Source organism: Cetorhinus maximus, chromosome 3 (genome assembly GCF_964194155.1).
Source record: "Cetorhinus maximus chromosome 3, sCetMax3.hap1.1, whole genome shotgun sequence".
NCBI classification, from domain to species: Eukaryota; Metazoa; Chordata; class Chondrichthyes; order Lamniformes; family Cetorhinidae; genus Cetorhinus; species Cetorhinus maximus.
Window position 1 is genome coordinate 73987855 of NC_135881.1, and position 13297 is coordinate 74001151.

General features: G+C 44.7%; 1 protein-coding gene across 1 annotated transcript in view; it reads left to right on the forward strand.

Annotated features, from left to right (window-relative positions):
- The window catches only part of LOC144678727 (E3 ubiquitin-protein ligase HECW1-like), a 676338-nt gene that overhangs the window by 351353 nt on the left and 311688 nt on the right, over positions 1–13297 (forward strand). Inside the window, exon 7 of the mRNA XM_078538571.1 lies at positions 6435–6577. Within this exon, the coding sequence (XP_078394697.1) occupies positions 6435–6577 (143 nt within the window). The remainder of the gene's footprint in view (positions 1–6434; positions 6578–13297) is intronic.

Consider the following 13297-nt stretch of genomic DNA (forward strand, 5'->3'; position numbering starts at 1 on the left):
TCCCAGGGCAGGGAGGGTAGGGAAGGTCCAGGGGTGGGGGGGGGTGGGTGGGTCATGGAATTAAGGGATATTGAAAGTGGGCGGGAAAATGGAGTTGAAGCCCAAAGTCAGCCATGGTCATATTGATTAGTGGAGCAGGTTCAAAGGATCATGTGGTCTACTCCTGCTCCTATTTCTTGTGTTCTTGTGACCATCTGGAGACCAGAAGCTCTGGGCCATTGTATATAAAGAAGAAATTCTTAACTCCAAAATCTTGATGTAGTGAAACAATTTCTTTAATAACTTAGAAATGCAATTCTTCTCTCCATTCTCTCTAAGGGGTGACAGTGTATACATTGGCCTGTTCCTATAATGCCATAAGATCGAAGTTCCTTACATCAATTGGAAGCCAATTATTCATAGCTACAACCGAGTCCTGTTAAGAGAACATATTTTCAGTTGGCTGGAAAGTTTCCCTGTAACTGGGAAATGATTAACTTTCTGCCTCTTTTTTAAGAAAATTATTTTAAGTATAACACAAGTTTAACCCATGTCACACATGAAGTGTAACAGATGTGTCTCAAAACATTTTTACATTAGTATATAAGGCTTTCCTCACTGTTATTCGGAGGATAAGCTGTCTTATAGAAATTATGGCCAGAATTTTCCTGTTGGCGTGCAGGGGCGGGTACCGCACACAGACGCGTAAAATGACGCGCAGTGACATCGGACGAGCGTCCCAATGTCACCGCGTGCCATTGCGATATTTAGGTGGGTAGGCACACCATGTTCTCGGATGTGTGCCCGCCATTAATTAATCACCCAGTTAAGGCCATTGAGGCAGCCATTGTTTGCTATTTTTCGGGGCCCGTGCGATCTTCAGGACGTCGCATGGACGCAATGGGCAGGCGAGTAGAAGACATTTGTATAAACCTCATTCATGGGCAGGTTAAGAGGGGTGAGTGGGGTCACGAATGTTATCTGTCAGATATTTAATTGTGAAAGTTACTGATACTTGCCTGTGTGAGCAGGAATACTTCAGAACTCATACCAGCTGCTTGGACAGGAGTCATATCCTTCAGGTCAGGACTCTACAGTAAAGATTATTTTTGGGGCCTGCAGGTTTCAGGAAGCCTTCCCTTAGCCAGAGAATGGGAGTTGTGCTCTCCACTGGAGGCACCTCCTCTGAGGAGGAAGGGAGGACCAGAAGGGGGAGGATGCCAGGAGTCCACATTCAGCCTCCAGGGAAGCCACCTTTGGGAGGAGAGACACAAGCCCAAGGGGTGCAGGGCCAACAGGAAGTCCAAGGTGGAAGGGGCTGCAGAAGACGCCACTATCCTGCTGCCAGGATATACAGGCAGCGAAGCAGCTACCTCAATATGTTTGAGGTACAGTGCCGAAGGAGGCTCAGCCTCTCAAGGGAGACAGTCACCTCCATTTGTCAGATGAGAGGCCCTGAGATCTCTGCAAACTGTGTGGGCGAACACCCCATGCCAGTGGCACTAAAGGTCACAGCTGCCCTCAACTTTTATGCCTCTGGCTCTTTCCAGGGGTCAGTGGCTAATCTCTGCGGAGTCTCCCAGTCAGCTGTCCACACTTGTGTCAAGCAAGTGACAGATGCTCTGTTCAGGTGTGCATTGACTTTTATCCGCTACCGTTGGGATCAGGCCAGCCAGGCTGAGCGAGCCAGAGGTTTTGCAGTGATTGCTGGCTTCCCTTGCGTCCCGGGTGCAATCGATTGTACATGTGGCCATCAAGGGTGAGCCTGGTGCCTTTGTCAACAGGAAGGGCTTCCACTCCTTGAACGTGCAGATAGTGTGTGATCACAAGCTGCAGATTCTGCAAGTCTGAGCAAGGTACGTGGGCAGCTCCCATGACGCTTACATCCTCAGACACTCCCAGGTGCCGAGGCTCTTCAGTGCTCCAGCCCGGCTGGATGGGTGGCTGCTGGGTGACAAGGGCTATCCCCTCAAAAGGTGGCTCATGACACCTCTCCGCCATCCAAGAACAAAAGCTGAGCAGCGGTACAATAGGAGCCACGCCTCCACAAGGGCTGCAGTGGAGAGAACCATCGGTCTTCTCAAGATGCACTTCCGATGCCTGGACTGCTCAGGGGATGCACTCCAATGCCCCCCAGATCGTGTGTCACTGATAGTGGTTGCATGCTGCGCTCTCCACAATCTGGCACTGGAAAGGGGAGACATAATGGACGAGGAAGATGTACACCCAGTTGTACCTAATGCACACGATGAATCCAGCACTGAGTCCGAGGATGAGCACGCACAGGAGAACGCTGACGGGGTAGACGCTGACCTGGGCATACTCCAGGGAGGCAGGGACACCCGGGAAGCTTTAATCCAAAAAACCTTCAGCCAACACACCACAGATGGGCCTCCAACACACACCAGGGCTGCAGGCTCCACACTCGATTACTGAATGCAAAATCTGCCTGGGTAGTAACATTAACTAAGACCCTTGTCAATAAAGCTCAATGTCAAACAACTCACTCATAACATCATGGGTTCCCGTCCACCTGCAGAAGTAAGGAATCACCCAGAGGCATGGCAACATATCAAAATTTATTGAGAGAACAAGTGTAACTTCATAAACCAAAAAAAAAGGTGGTTAGACATCACACTAAGTCTTCAATAAACTACTATGGCCAACATAAAAGCACCAATGAGAAACCTGTGGTGTGCCTAAGGAGCCTTAAATTTACATCTAGGTGCTGTCCCCTCGCTGGCACTGGCATCTGAGACAGCCTGCTCACTGTGCTGTCCTGTTGGCCTCAATGACCTTGGCCCATGGAGTCTTTGATGGTCCCGCCTGGGAGGGGGGGCGGCCAGTTCCACAGCTGGCTTCTCCCCAGTCGCTGCAGCCTCATCGGATGCTATGGTTACTGGCAGAGGGGCGGAGGAGCTGCTACCCTCATCCGGAGCGCCCTGAGAGGAGCCTGCAGAGATGACAGGCAGCTGCTGTGCTGACGTGAGGTCACTTTAGACCTCCCTGCTCACCGCAGATGGATGGGCACCGAGCTGGGATACTTGGTGCCCAAACCATCTCCCACATGGGCAAAGACCAGCTGAGGTCAATGCTGCTGTGAAGGCTTGCATGTCTGAGCGCAACCCCAGGAGGCCCTGATTGTTCTCCTGGAGGAGCCTCTCCATGAGAGTCGCCACTCTGTCCATGGAGGAAGCATGGTGCTTGGCTATGAGGCTTAATGCATTGGTGATGCTCCATGTGGACTCCTCAAGCACGGTCACCATGCCACGCATTGCCTCATCTATCTCCGCCAGATCCTCCCGCATACCCTGCTGCACTTCCAGCGTTTGCTGCCTCACGGGCGACCCCAGAGGTACATCATCAGCCACCGACTGAGCATGTTTCTTGTCCCCAGCAGTCCTCCGACTGCCAGCGCCCTGGGCACTCTCTGTCTCCGCCCGCACCTCAAGCGAGTGTGAAGTGCCCTTACCACCATGCTCCGGGACACTAGCCGAAGATCTAATTGCCACCAAGGTGCTAGATTCTGCGCCGGTGCCTGCCTGGCAGAGATAGTGTGACGCTGGTGAGTCGATTTCCACTGTGACCTCAGGTGTGAGAGGTGGCCCCTCTGCCTCCTCCTCCCGGCCCTGCTCTGGTGATGCTGAAAGGAAGAACAAGGACATTTGACTGGTTAAAGTGGGGACAATGTCAATTTGCATGCCGGACCCCCAGATCATTATGCACTCATCCTTCCATAATCAATGGTCAACCCATATTGCAAACTTCAATCACTGAGCATTCAGCAGTGTCATGGCTTCTGGGGCACACATGGTGACCTGAACGCTCAGTAAACATACCTCCCAGTGATACCCCAGCCTCACCGCCACCGGTGGACCTGTGCGCATGGCGCCTCTCCAGATCCATGTCCTGCTGCTCAGTAGGTGTCAGGATCGCCAACTGGGCCTGGCCTCCACCAGTCCGCACCCACTCTGCGGAATTGTGCACAGTCTTCTCCTGAAAAGGAGAGAGGAGCATTGATTTGTCCAGCCTGTATCTGGATTCCCATCGCATCCCTGCCAACCCAGCCAGAGTGGGACATTGCAGGGCTCCAGTTCTTCGTTACCCTGCAGCTGCCACACACTCACGCAAAGAAGCCAGGGCTGACCACCCCCTTGCCCAAATACTACCTCCTTCACATTTGGCAGCACAAGGTGTAACCTTGCTAAGCAAGGAGGCACAAGCACGTGGAACGCAAAGACCAGCAGATGGATTGGTGCCCCGCCAACTGGAAGCTCCCCTCCCAGCATGTTAGCACCCTTACTTTGACATGCTTCCCAGTTCCAGCACTCTGCCTAGGTGCAGATCCTTGAGTTTCACCCCCATTCTATACTCTGGGTGTCAGTGTCACACATGCCGCGGGTGCAGAACCCATCTCAGCACAACCCTCTCAAGAGTGAACTAGGCATGGGCAATATCTGCTGGCCCACCCAGCATGGGATACATGCCGTGAAGGATTCAATGCTGTAACTGTACTTGGAGTTGCTGGGGGCGGCGGTGGGGGGTGGAGTGGGGGTTGGAGGGAAAGGGTGACGGCTGCATTAAGTGACCTCAGCCAACATGGTGCTCACCCTTCCCGAGTGCAGGTGGTCGTTAAATCTTTTACGGCACTGGACCCATGTGTGTCGCACCACATCATGGGAGCTCACGCTCTCGGCCACCTCCTCCCATGCATGTTTGGTCAGGTGGGGAGGCCTCCACCTCCCGTCCCTCAGAAGCAGGACCTCCCGCCGCGCTGCCACCTCCTCCAGGAGGGCAGCTAGGCACTCGTTGGAGAAACAAGGGGCACACTGCCCCGCTGCCCCACCCTCCAGCCTGGCCTGCCCTGCCTGCCTACCCTCCGGACTAGCCTGCCCCGCTGGCCTACCGTCCAGCCTGGCCTGACCCGCTGGCCTACCCTCTGGACATGCCGGCCCCGCTGGCCTACCCTCCAGACTTGCGTGCTGCACAGTTACCCTCTGCTGTGCTCTTCTCCCAGCCATTGTGAGCAGCCTTGCAAAAGGCTGCCAGACCTTCATTTAAACAGGCCACTAGGTCGCCATTGGGCCCAGCGGTCTGTGCACGCCCGCCGCCCACTCCCGCAATCCTTGGGAGTCGAGAAATACGCTGGGCGGGCCTTAATTGGCCCACCCACGTAAAATGGCAGTGTGGACCCGATCACGGGCGGCGATCGGGCCCGCGCCCACTCCCCCACGGCCCGCCTGACACGGGGAAAATACTCCCCTATGTAATGTGCAATGACTTAGCAAGGCGACTGATCAGCGGGATTGAATAAGTGGAATGTGTTGTTATTACACAGGAGTTTTATTTGTGCTTTGGGGGTTGGGACTCTTCCTGTAAAAACAAAGTAGTGACCTAGTTATTCCTGTATTCATAAATGAGCAGAGTTTCATTTAAAAATATACCCTTACGTCTGTACTTGATTTTTATTAATTACTTTGTTGTAAGGCTGATGATATACACAACTATGCCAGGTTGGAAGTGGGTATCTGGGCATAGTTTTTCTAGGTAGTGCCAGCCCTTAGTAAACAAAGCAATGTTGGGACCAGCTCTGAGCAGGCTGTGGTGCTCACAGGGAGCACATCAAGGGCACCTAGCCCAAAACTTACCATCTATTAAAATGATTGGAAGGAACATCACAGCCTGTCCACCCACAATATCTTGTGATATGCCATCCAAAAGGACTACTCCCCACTATTCATGTATCAAATGTTACTGAACAGCATTTTTTAGAACGAACATGAAATTACTGAATGCTATGTTATTTTCCATATGCAACACTGTTTTCTATTTAATGACGACTTCTACTTAATGTCGAGAACACTAATACCCCTGATGAAAGGATTCAAAGCCTGAAATGAATATTGTTTTCTCCTTAGATACCTTTAAAGTTTCTTTACAAGCTTAATAAATAATACATCAATGGTATATCATCCTTATCATGTCTGCACCTACAAAGCATTGCAAATCTGATCTTCAAACTAAAAAGAAGATTCCAGATATTTACAGTGCAGTCATGGATACTGCAGCACAACCTTACCCTGGAGACAGGAGTCTTCGTATTCAGACTTTTATGCTGTAAATAATTTACACTTTTCCTTTAAGCTTTAACTGTGTGAAGTTTTCTATTTAAATATTTTGCAACACTCTGAAACTATTGTAAAAAGTGCTTAGCCATGATCGATACATTTTTGATATCCTGTTACAATGTCAAACAAGGAGGAAAAGGAGAATCAAGCTAGTTTGGATCCATTTAGAGGGCATATGCTGATCAGTGAAGTAATGATTTGGAAGTGGATAATGTATATTACTCACAAGGTGCATTAGAAGTTTAGGCTGGGCTATTTGTTAAATTTTGCAAGTACCATGCAGTTAACATGTTAATCTTTTTCTCACTTTCTCTTGCTCTCCTGCAGCAGCACAGCTTTGTTTCCCTCCCTACGGATGTTCTTGAAATTGAGGTCAAGGACAAGTTTGCAAAGAGTCGCCCCATTATAAAGCGCTTTCTAGGAAAGCTGTCAATGCCAGTACAACGATTATTGGAAAGACATGCAATAGGGTAAGTCTTTGTATATCTTCTCCATCCATGAGAATAGAACTGTGTATATTTCCTGTGTTGAAGAATATACTCTAATATTATGTGGAGTAAAAGCCTCAATTTTGTATCAGGGAAAGGCAATTCAATGTGAATTTACATTGTTAAATATTGATTTTTAAAAATAAACAGTAAATTCAGGAAATCAAAAGTAAAATGGATGAAGATGTAAATGTGTGGCAGGTAAAACAAAATCTGAAATAACCAGTGAAGTATCCCAATGAGCCTTTATTGTAAGCCTGCTTCTCTGTTTCAGATGTTGGTGGACCTGTCATACATTTCCACAACTTTTGTTTTTACTTCATCAAATGCTGTGACATGCTGAAGCTGCTAGTCACAATACATGCTTTCAGATTTTGCCAAAATATGGTTAAATGCTGCCTGTGTTTGTATCCCAATGCTTGTGAGAAAAGCTTCTACCTTGTTTTAATTTTAATTTTCACTTGGGATGTGGATTTTATTGCCCATTCCTAGTTGCCCTGAACACATTGGTAGTGAAGTGTGAGATTGGAGTTATATGTCAACCAGACTAGGGAAGTGTGACAGACTCCTTTCCCTGAAGGGTACTAATGAACCAGTTGGGTTATTATGACAAATCAGTGGTTTTCATTGTCATTTTTTATGGTATAACCCATAACTTACCAATTCAATTTCACAATTTGGTACGATGTGACTTCAACTCCTAACCTCTGGCTCTTCAGTATAATATGATAACCACTGAGCTACTGTGCTCTGCAATGCTAGGTTTCTTAAGCTTCAGGTTCACCAGAAATATAGCTTACAGATTTAATGGTCTTTTCCCAGCCATCTTTGCTATACATAGAAATGAATAAGTTAATCGGAGTAGTGATTTGGTCAAAAATAAGCAGAGAACATCAGGAAGGGACAGAGAGCTTAACAAAGGTAATAAGGTGTTAGAGACTAAGGAGGTACCAGGGCAAAATAGAAAAAAGTTAAAGTTAAAGGCACTATATCCGAATGTGTGAAGTATTCATAACATCATAGATGAATTAATAGCACAGATAAAAATAAATGGGCTTAATCTAATAGCCAATATGGATAGGTGGTTTCAGAGTGATCAAGGTTGGGAACTAAATATTCCAGCATATTTGAGATAGGGAAAATGGAAAAGGAGGACAGTTAGCCCTAAATAGTAAATGCTCGGATAAAGACAGTAGAGGGAAAAGATCCCAGCTCAGAAAATCAAGCAGCATATTCAGTTTGGGTAAAACTATGAAAAATAAGAGACAGAAAACATGGTGGGCATAATTTATTGGCCTCCTGTGAGTAGTTGAAGTATCAAGCATAATATAAATTGTGAAACTAGAAGTGCATGTAACAAACATAATACACTAATCATGAGGGACTTTAATCTTCAGAAAGACTGAGCAAACCAAATTTGCGGTCATAGTTTGGAGAAGGAGCATATGAACTAGGAGCAGGTGTAGGCCACTCGGCCCCTCGAGTCTGCTCTGCCATTCAATAAAATAATGGGTGATCTGATTGTATCCTCAACTCCACATTCCCGTCTACCCTGTTAACCTTTCACCCGCTTATTTATCAAGAATCTATCTACCTCTGTCGTAAAAATATTTAAAGAATCTATTTCCACTGCTTTTTCAGGAAGAGAGTTCCAAAGACTCACAACCCTCTGAGAGAAAAAAAAATTCTCCTCATCTCTGTATTAAATGGGCAACCCCTTGTTTTTAAACAGTGACCCCCTAGTTCTAGATTCTCCCCCAAGTGGAACCATCCTTTCCACATCAATTCTGTCAAGACCCCTAAAGATCTTATATGTTTCAATCAAGTCACCTTACTCTTCTAAACTCTGGTGGATACAAGCCAAGCCTGTCCAATCTTACCTCATAAGACAACCCGCCCATTCCAGGTATTATTCTAGTAAACTTATAGTAAAAATGAGTTCATGGATGCTATTCAAGGTAATTTTACAGATCCATATGTTAAAGAACCAACCAGGAAACAGGCTACTTTAGAACTGATATTGTGCAATGAGACAGGGTCAATTGAGAACATTGTAGTCAAGAAGTCTCTAGGCTTGAGTGATCATAATGTCATAGAATTTTATATTGAGTTTAAAAGTGATTTAATTAAATTCAAAACTGGGGCCTCAAATCTGAACAAAGCGAACAATGTAGGCATGAGGAATGAGTTAACTAAGGTAAATTGGGAAAGCACCCGCCCGCTGCCGCAATCCTCTGGTCCCGCCGCAAGTCAATGACTGGGGCACCGCCTCGCCCGCGCTGGGTCCTGCCCACGACGGGGCCAGAAAATCCCAGCCCATATGAAAATATATGATAGTAGAAGGGCAGTGGCAAACATTTAAAGGTATAATTCGTAATTTGCAACAAATAAGTATTTCCTTAAGGAATAAAAAACATATGTGTAACATGGGTCAACTATGGTTAACGAGAAGCTAAAAGTAGTATTAGATAGTATTTAGGGGAGGCGGTGGCAGAGTGGTATTGTCAGTGAGTAGTATTCTGGAGACCCAGGTTAATGCTCTGGGGACCTGGGTTTGAATCCCACCAAGGCAGATGGTGAAATTTGAATTCAATAGGAATCTGGAATTAAAAGTCTGATGATGACCATGAAACCATTGCTGATTATTGTAAAAATCCATATGGTTCACTAATGTCCTTTAGAGAAGGAACTCTGCCATCCTTACATCTGACCTACATGTGACTCCAGACCAACAGCGATGTGGTTGACTCTTAAATGCTCTCTGAATGAGGGCAATTAGGGATGATTAATAAATGCTGGCCTAGCCAGTGATGCTCACATCCCATGACCGAATAAAAAAAAAGATTAAATGTTGCCAAACCTAAGGATTGAGAAAACTTTCAAATTCAATAAACGATGACCAAGGAATTGATAGAAAATGGAATATGAGGGCAAACTAGAAAGATACTTAAAAACAGGTTGTAAAGGTTTCAATCAGTATGTAAAAAGAAATATATTAGTGAAAGTAAATATGGGTCTCTTACAGGCAGAGATAGGGGAGATTATAAAGGGGAATAAGGAAGTAGCAGAGGCAATAAACAAAACTTGATATCTGTCTTCACAGTATAAGACACAAAAAATATTCTGGAAGTAATGGGGAACAGTTAAATTAGTATTTGTAAAGAAATAGTACTGCAGAAATTAATGGAACTAGAAGCTGATGACCTACATCCTAGGGTTTTAAAACAGATGGCTACAGAAATAGTGACTGCCTTGGTTTTGATCTTACAGAATTCACTGTATTTTAGAATGGTTCCCATGGGTTAAAAGGTAGAAAATGTAACTCTACTATTCAAGAAAGGTGGGAGAGAGGAAACAGCCAACTATAGCAGTTAGTCTGACACCAGTGGTAGGGAAAGCACTCAAAGCTATTCCTAAGGATGTGGTAACAGGGCACTTAGAAACTCATATGATTAAGCATAGTCAACATGGATTTATGAAATAGAATCATGTTTGGCAAATCTGTTAGTCTTTTTTGAGCAGGGTAGATAAGGGGAAATCAGTAGATGTAGGTTATATAATTTTCAAAAACATTCAATAAAATGTTACATGAGAGGTTATTACCTAAGATTAGGGCTCATGGTATTGGCCTTATATATTAGCATGGGTTGAGGATGCGTTAACAGACTGAAAAGAGAAAGCAGGAAACAGGTCATTTTGGCAGGCTCTTGGGAAGAATGGGGAAGAATGATCAGTGCTTGGGACTCAACTATTCACAATTTCTATCAATGGCTTAAATGAGGAGACAGGATGTAATGTATTGAGGTTTGTTGATGATACAAAGTTACATGGGAAAGTACGCTATGAGGGGAACAGAAAGACGCTGCAAAGGGATAGAGGCAGGTTAAGTGGGTGGGCAAGACCGTGACAGATGGAAAAAAATGTGGAGAAGTGTGACATTGTCCACTCAACTTTGGTAGATAAAATGGAAAAGCAAAATATTTTTAAATGGTGAAAGGCTGAGAAATGTTGATATTCAGAGGGACCATGAAGGTTCACTTGACCATTTCCTGAGATGAAGGGATTGCGCAATGAGAAGAGATTAGTAGACTAGACCCATATTCCCTAGAATTTAGAAGAATGAGAGGTGATCTCATTGAGACATATGGGGCTTGACAAGATCGATGTTGGGAGGAGTCTAGAACAAGGGAAATCACAGTCACAGAATAAGAGGTTGTCTATTAAGGACTGAGATGAGGGGAAATTTCTTCATTCAAAGGGTTGTGAATATTTTGAATCCTCCACCCCAGAAAGCAGTGTAAGCTCAATCATTGAGTATATTCAAGACAGAGATCAATGGATTTTTGTGTATTAGGGAAATTGAAGGATATTAAGATGATGCGGAGAAGATTGAATTAAGGTAGTAGATCAGCCATGATCTTGTTGAATGGCAGAGCGGGCATGAAGGGCCAAATGGCCTACGTTTGCCACTACTTCCTATGTTCTTATTTAATATCTTTTATAAATCGATTAAACATTTTTAAACTCAATGTGGCAATCTATATTGTAGTAGGTGTGCCCAGGGCCTGACCATAATAAAAATTAGCAAGGGCTATAGTATGGCCAGGACCATAATAAAAATGAGCAGTATTGACGGATTCACTATCCCTCAGATAAACACACTGGACTCCTTGTAAAGAATTGAACCATGCTTAAATATCTAGCTTAAGACCACCACCTGCAAAGGAGAAAAAGGTGGATAATGCTGAAATACTGAATTTTCCAATAGACAGATGCAAATATTACGTTGTGTGTAATGTAAATACTCGATGCTTACGCTGTGTGTTGAATTAATAAGTAGCCTAAATGTATTGTACAGTAAAAATGCTCATTGTACTTGTTTTAACGTATCTTAAATTGTCTAAAAGCAAAATGTGATTCCAGATATTCTGCACTGCTCACTGGGATCACTGCTGCTGTGGTGGTGGCTGTGTCTGAATGAATTGATCTCACCCCATAAACTGAGTTCAATTCAAAAGAAAGAAAGAAACAAAGACTTGCATTTAAATAGCACCTTTCAAAGCCTCAGGACATTCCAAAGTGCTCTGCAGACAATGAAGTACTTTTGAAATGCAGTCACTGTTACAATGTAGGGTACATAACAGTCAACATGCACACAGCAAGCTCTCGTGGTTCAGTTAAACAATCTAGTAGCACCCGCAGGGAACACTACCCAATATGTTGGGAGTAGCAGATTGCTCAGAGACCAGTGAAAGCTATTGGCTACCTGTACAGTGCCATAATTTTCATAACACTTTGAGCTGCTGCTGGGTTACTTTGTGTTGCTGTGTTGTGCAGGGTTGCACTGTTCACATTATGCAGTGGTTCCCAATTTAAATATATTGACAGTCTTTCATGAGCTTTTACACGCTTTGTGCACGGAATGCCAGCTTACTACAGGCTGGCTGCCTACATTGTGATTGAAAGTTCACAAAGGACCTCCATGTTCCATAACTGAGAAACAACATCAGCCCAATGGGTGGCGGCTAATACGTTAATTGGCCCCATAGTGTCTGATTTTATTAAGCTCTCTGATATTTGAAAAAAATGCCCAAGAAGCAGAAAAGTTCTCCATTTAAGTAGCTTTAAATTAGTTCAACATAAAAGCAAAGAACTCAAAAAATCCAAAGGGCTTCTCCACTGGCAGGAGCACCAAGCCTGCCTAAATCAGGAGCTCCAGATCCTATCACAGGTTGCGTTAGTGACCAAGTGATTTGTTTATTTGGAGCGAGTGGCCTGCTCCTGTGATGGCCCATTAATAGTGCCTGCTCGGAACGGCCAGCATGAAACTTAGAGACAGGCCCAAAGATAAAGGGAGATTTTTAAATCTTCAGAACCCCCATGGAGTCAGTGGGGTGTTTTTCTGATTCACTCTAGGCTTGAGTATCTTTGGTTGCATGAGTTCTGGGGCCTTTTCTCGGGCCTCAGCTGGGCTTACAACAACAGTTTTTAACTGCCGAAAGCTAAGTTGAAGTTTTTAAAGGAGATATTAGATAATATTCCACTCGAGGAGGGCTAAATTATCAGAAAAGAATAGAAAAATCTGGGCTTTCCTTGAAATGAGGAGATGGAGAGCTGATCGTATAAATGTATATAAGGCTGTAATTAAAAAAGGTAAACCCGGAATGATACTCCTAACCAGGCGGTGAGAATAGGGCAAGGTTCAAACTCATAAAAAGTAAATTTAGTACACTATCCAGATGTTTGACCACAGAGCGATCATTATGTGGAATAGATTTACTGTAAGATAGTGAGGGTGAAAACTTGGTTTCATTGAAGAAATAGTTTGATGCTGTAATAGGGGATTTTAAGGTTTTTCTAGGGGAAAGGGGGAGCTTAGTAGCCTTCCTCAACTTTGTCTTTTTTGCAATCACTGTTTTCTTTCTGTATATTTCATGCTGCTTTATCACTAGCATAAAATGATTGAACCTGTTTTAGAGGGATAAATGTCCCCCATTGTGTTTGCTGTAACCTTATCAATGTGCTGGAGGAAACACTCCTATTCTTCCTGGGCCACAATCAGTGCCAAATGCACTTGCCTTAAGAATCTGGCCCTTCTCACCACCTTTTACCTGCCAGGATTCACAAACCCAGGGAAACATGACCTCCATAGGCTAAAAATAAAAATCCTGATAAAATAAAAGTATACAACCTCCTTAAATG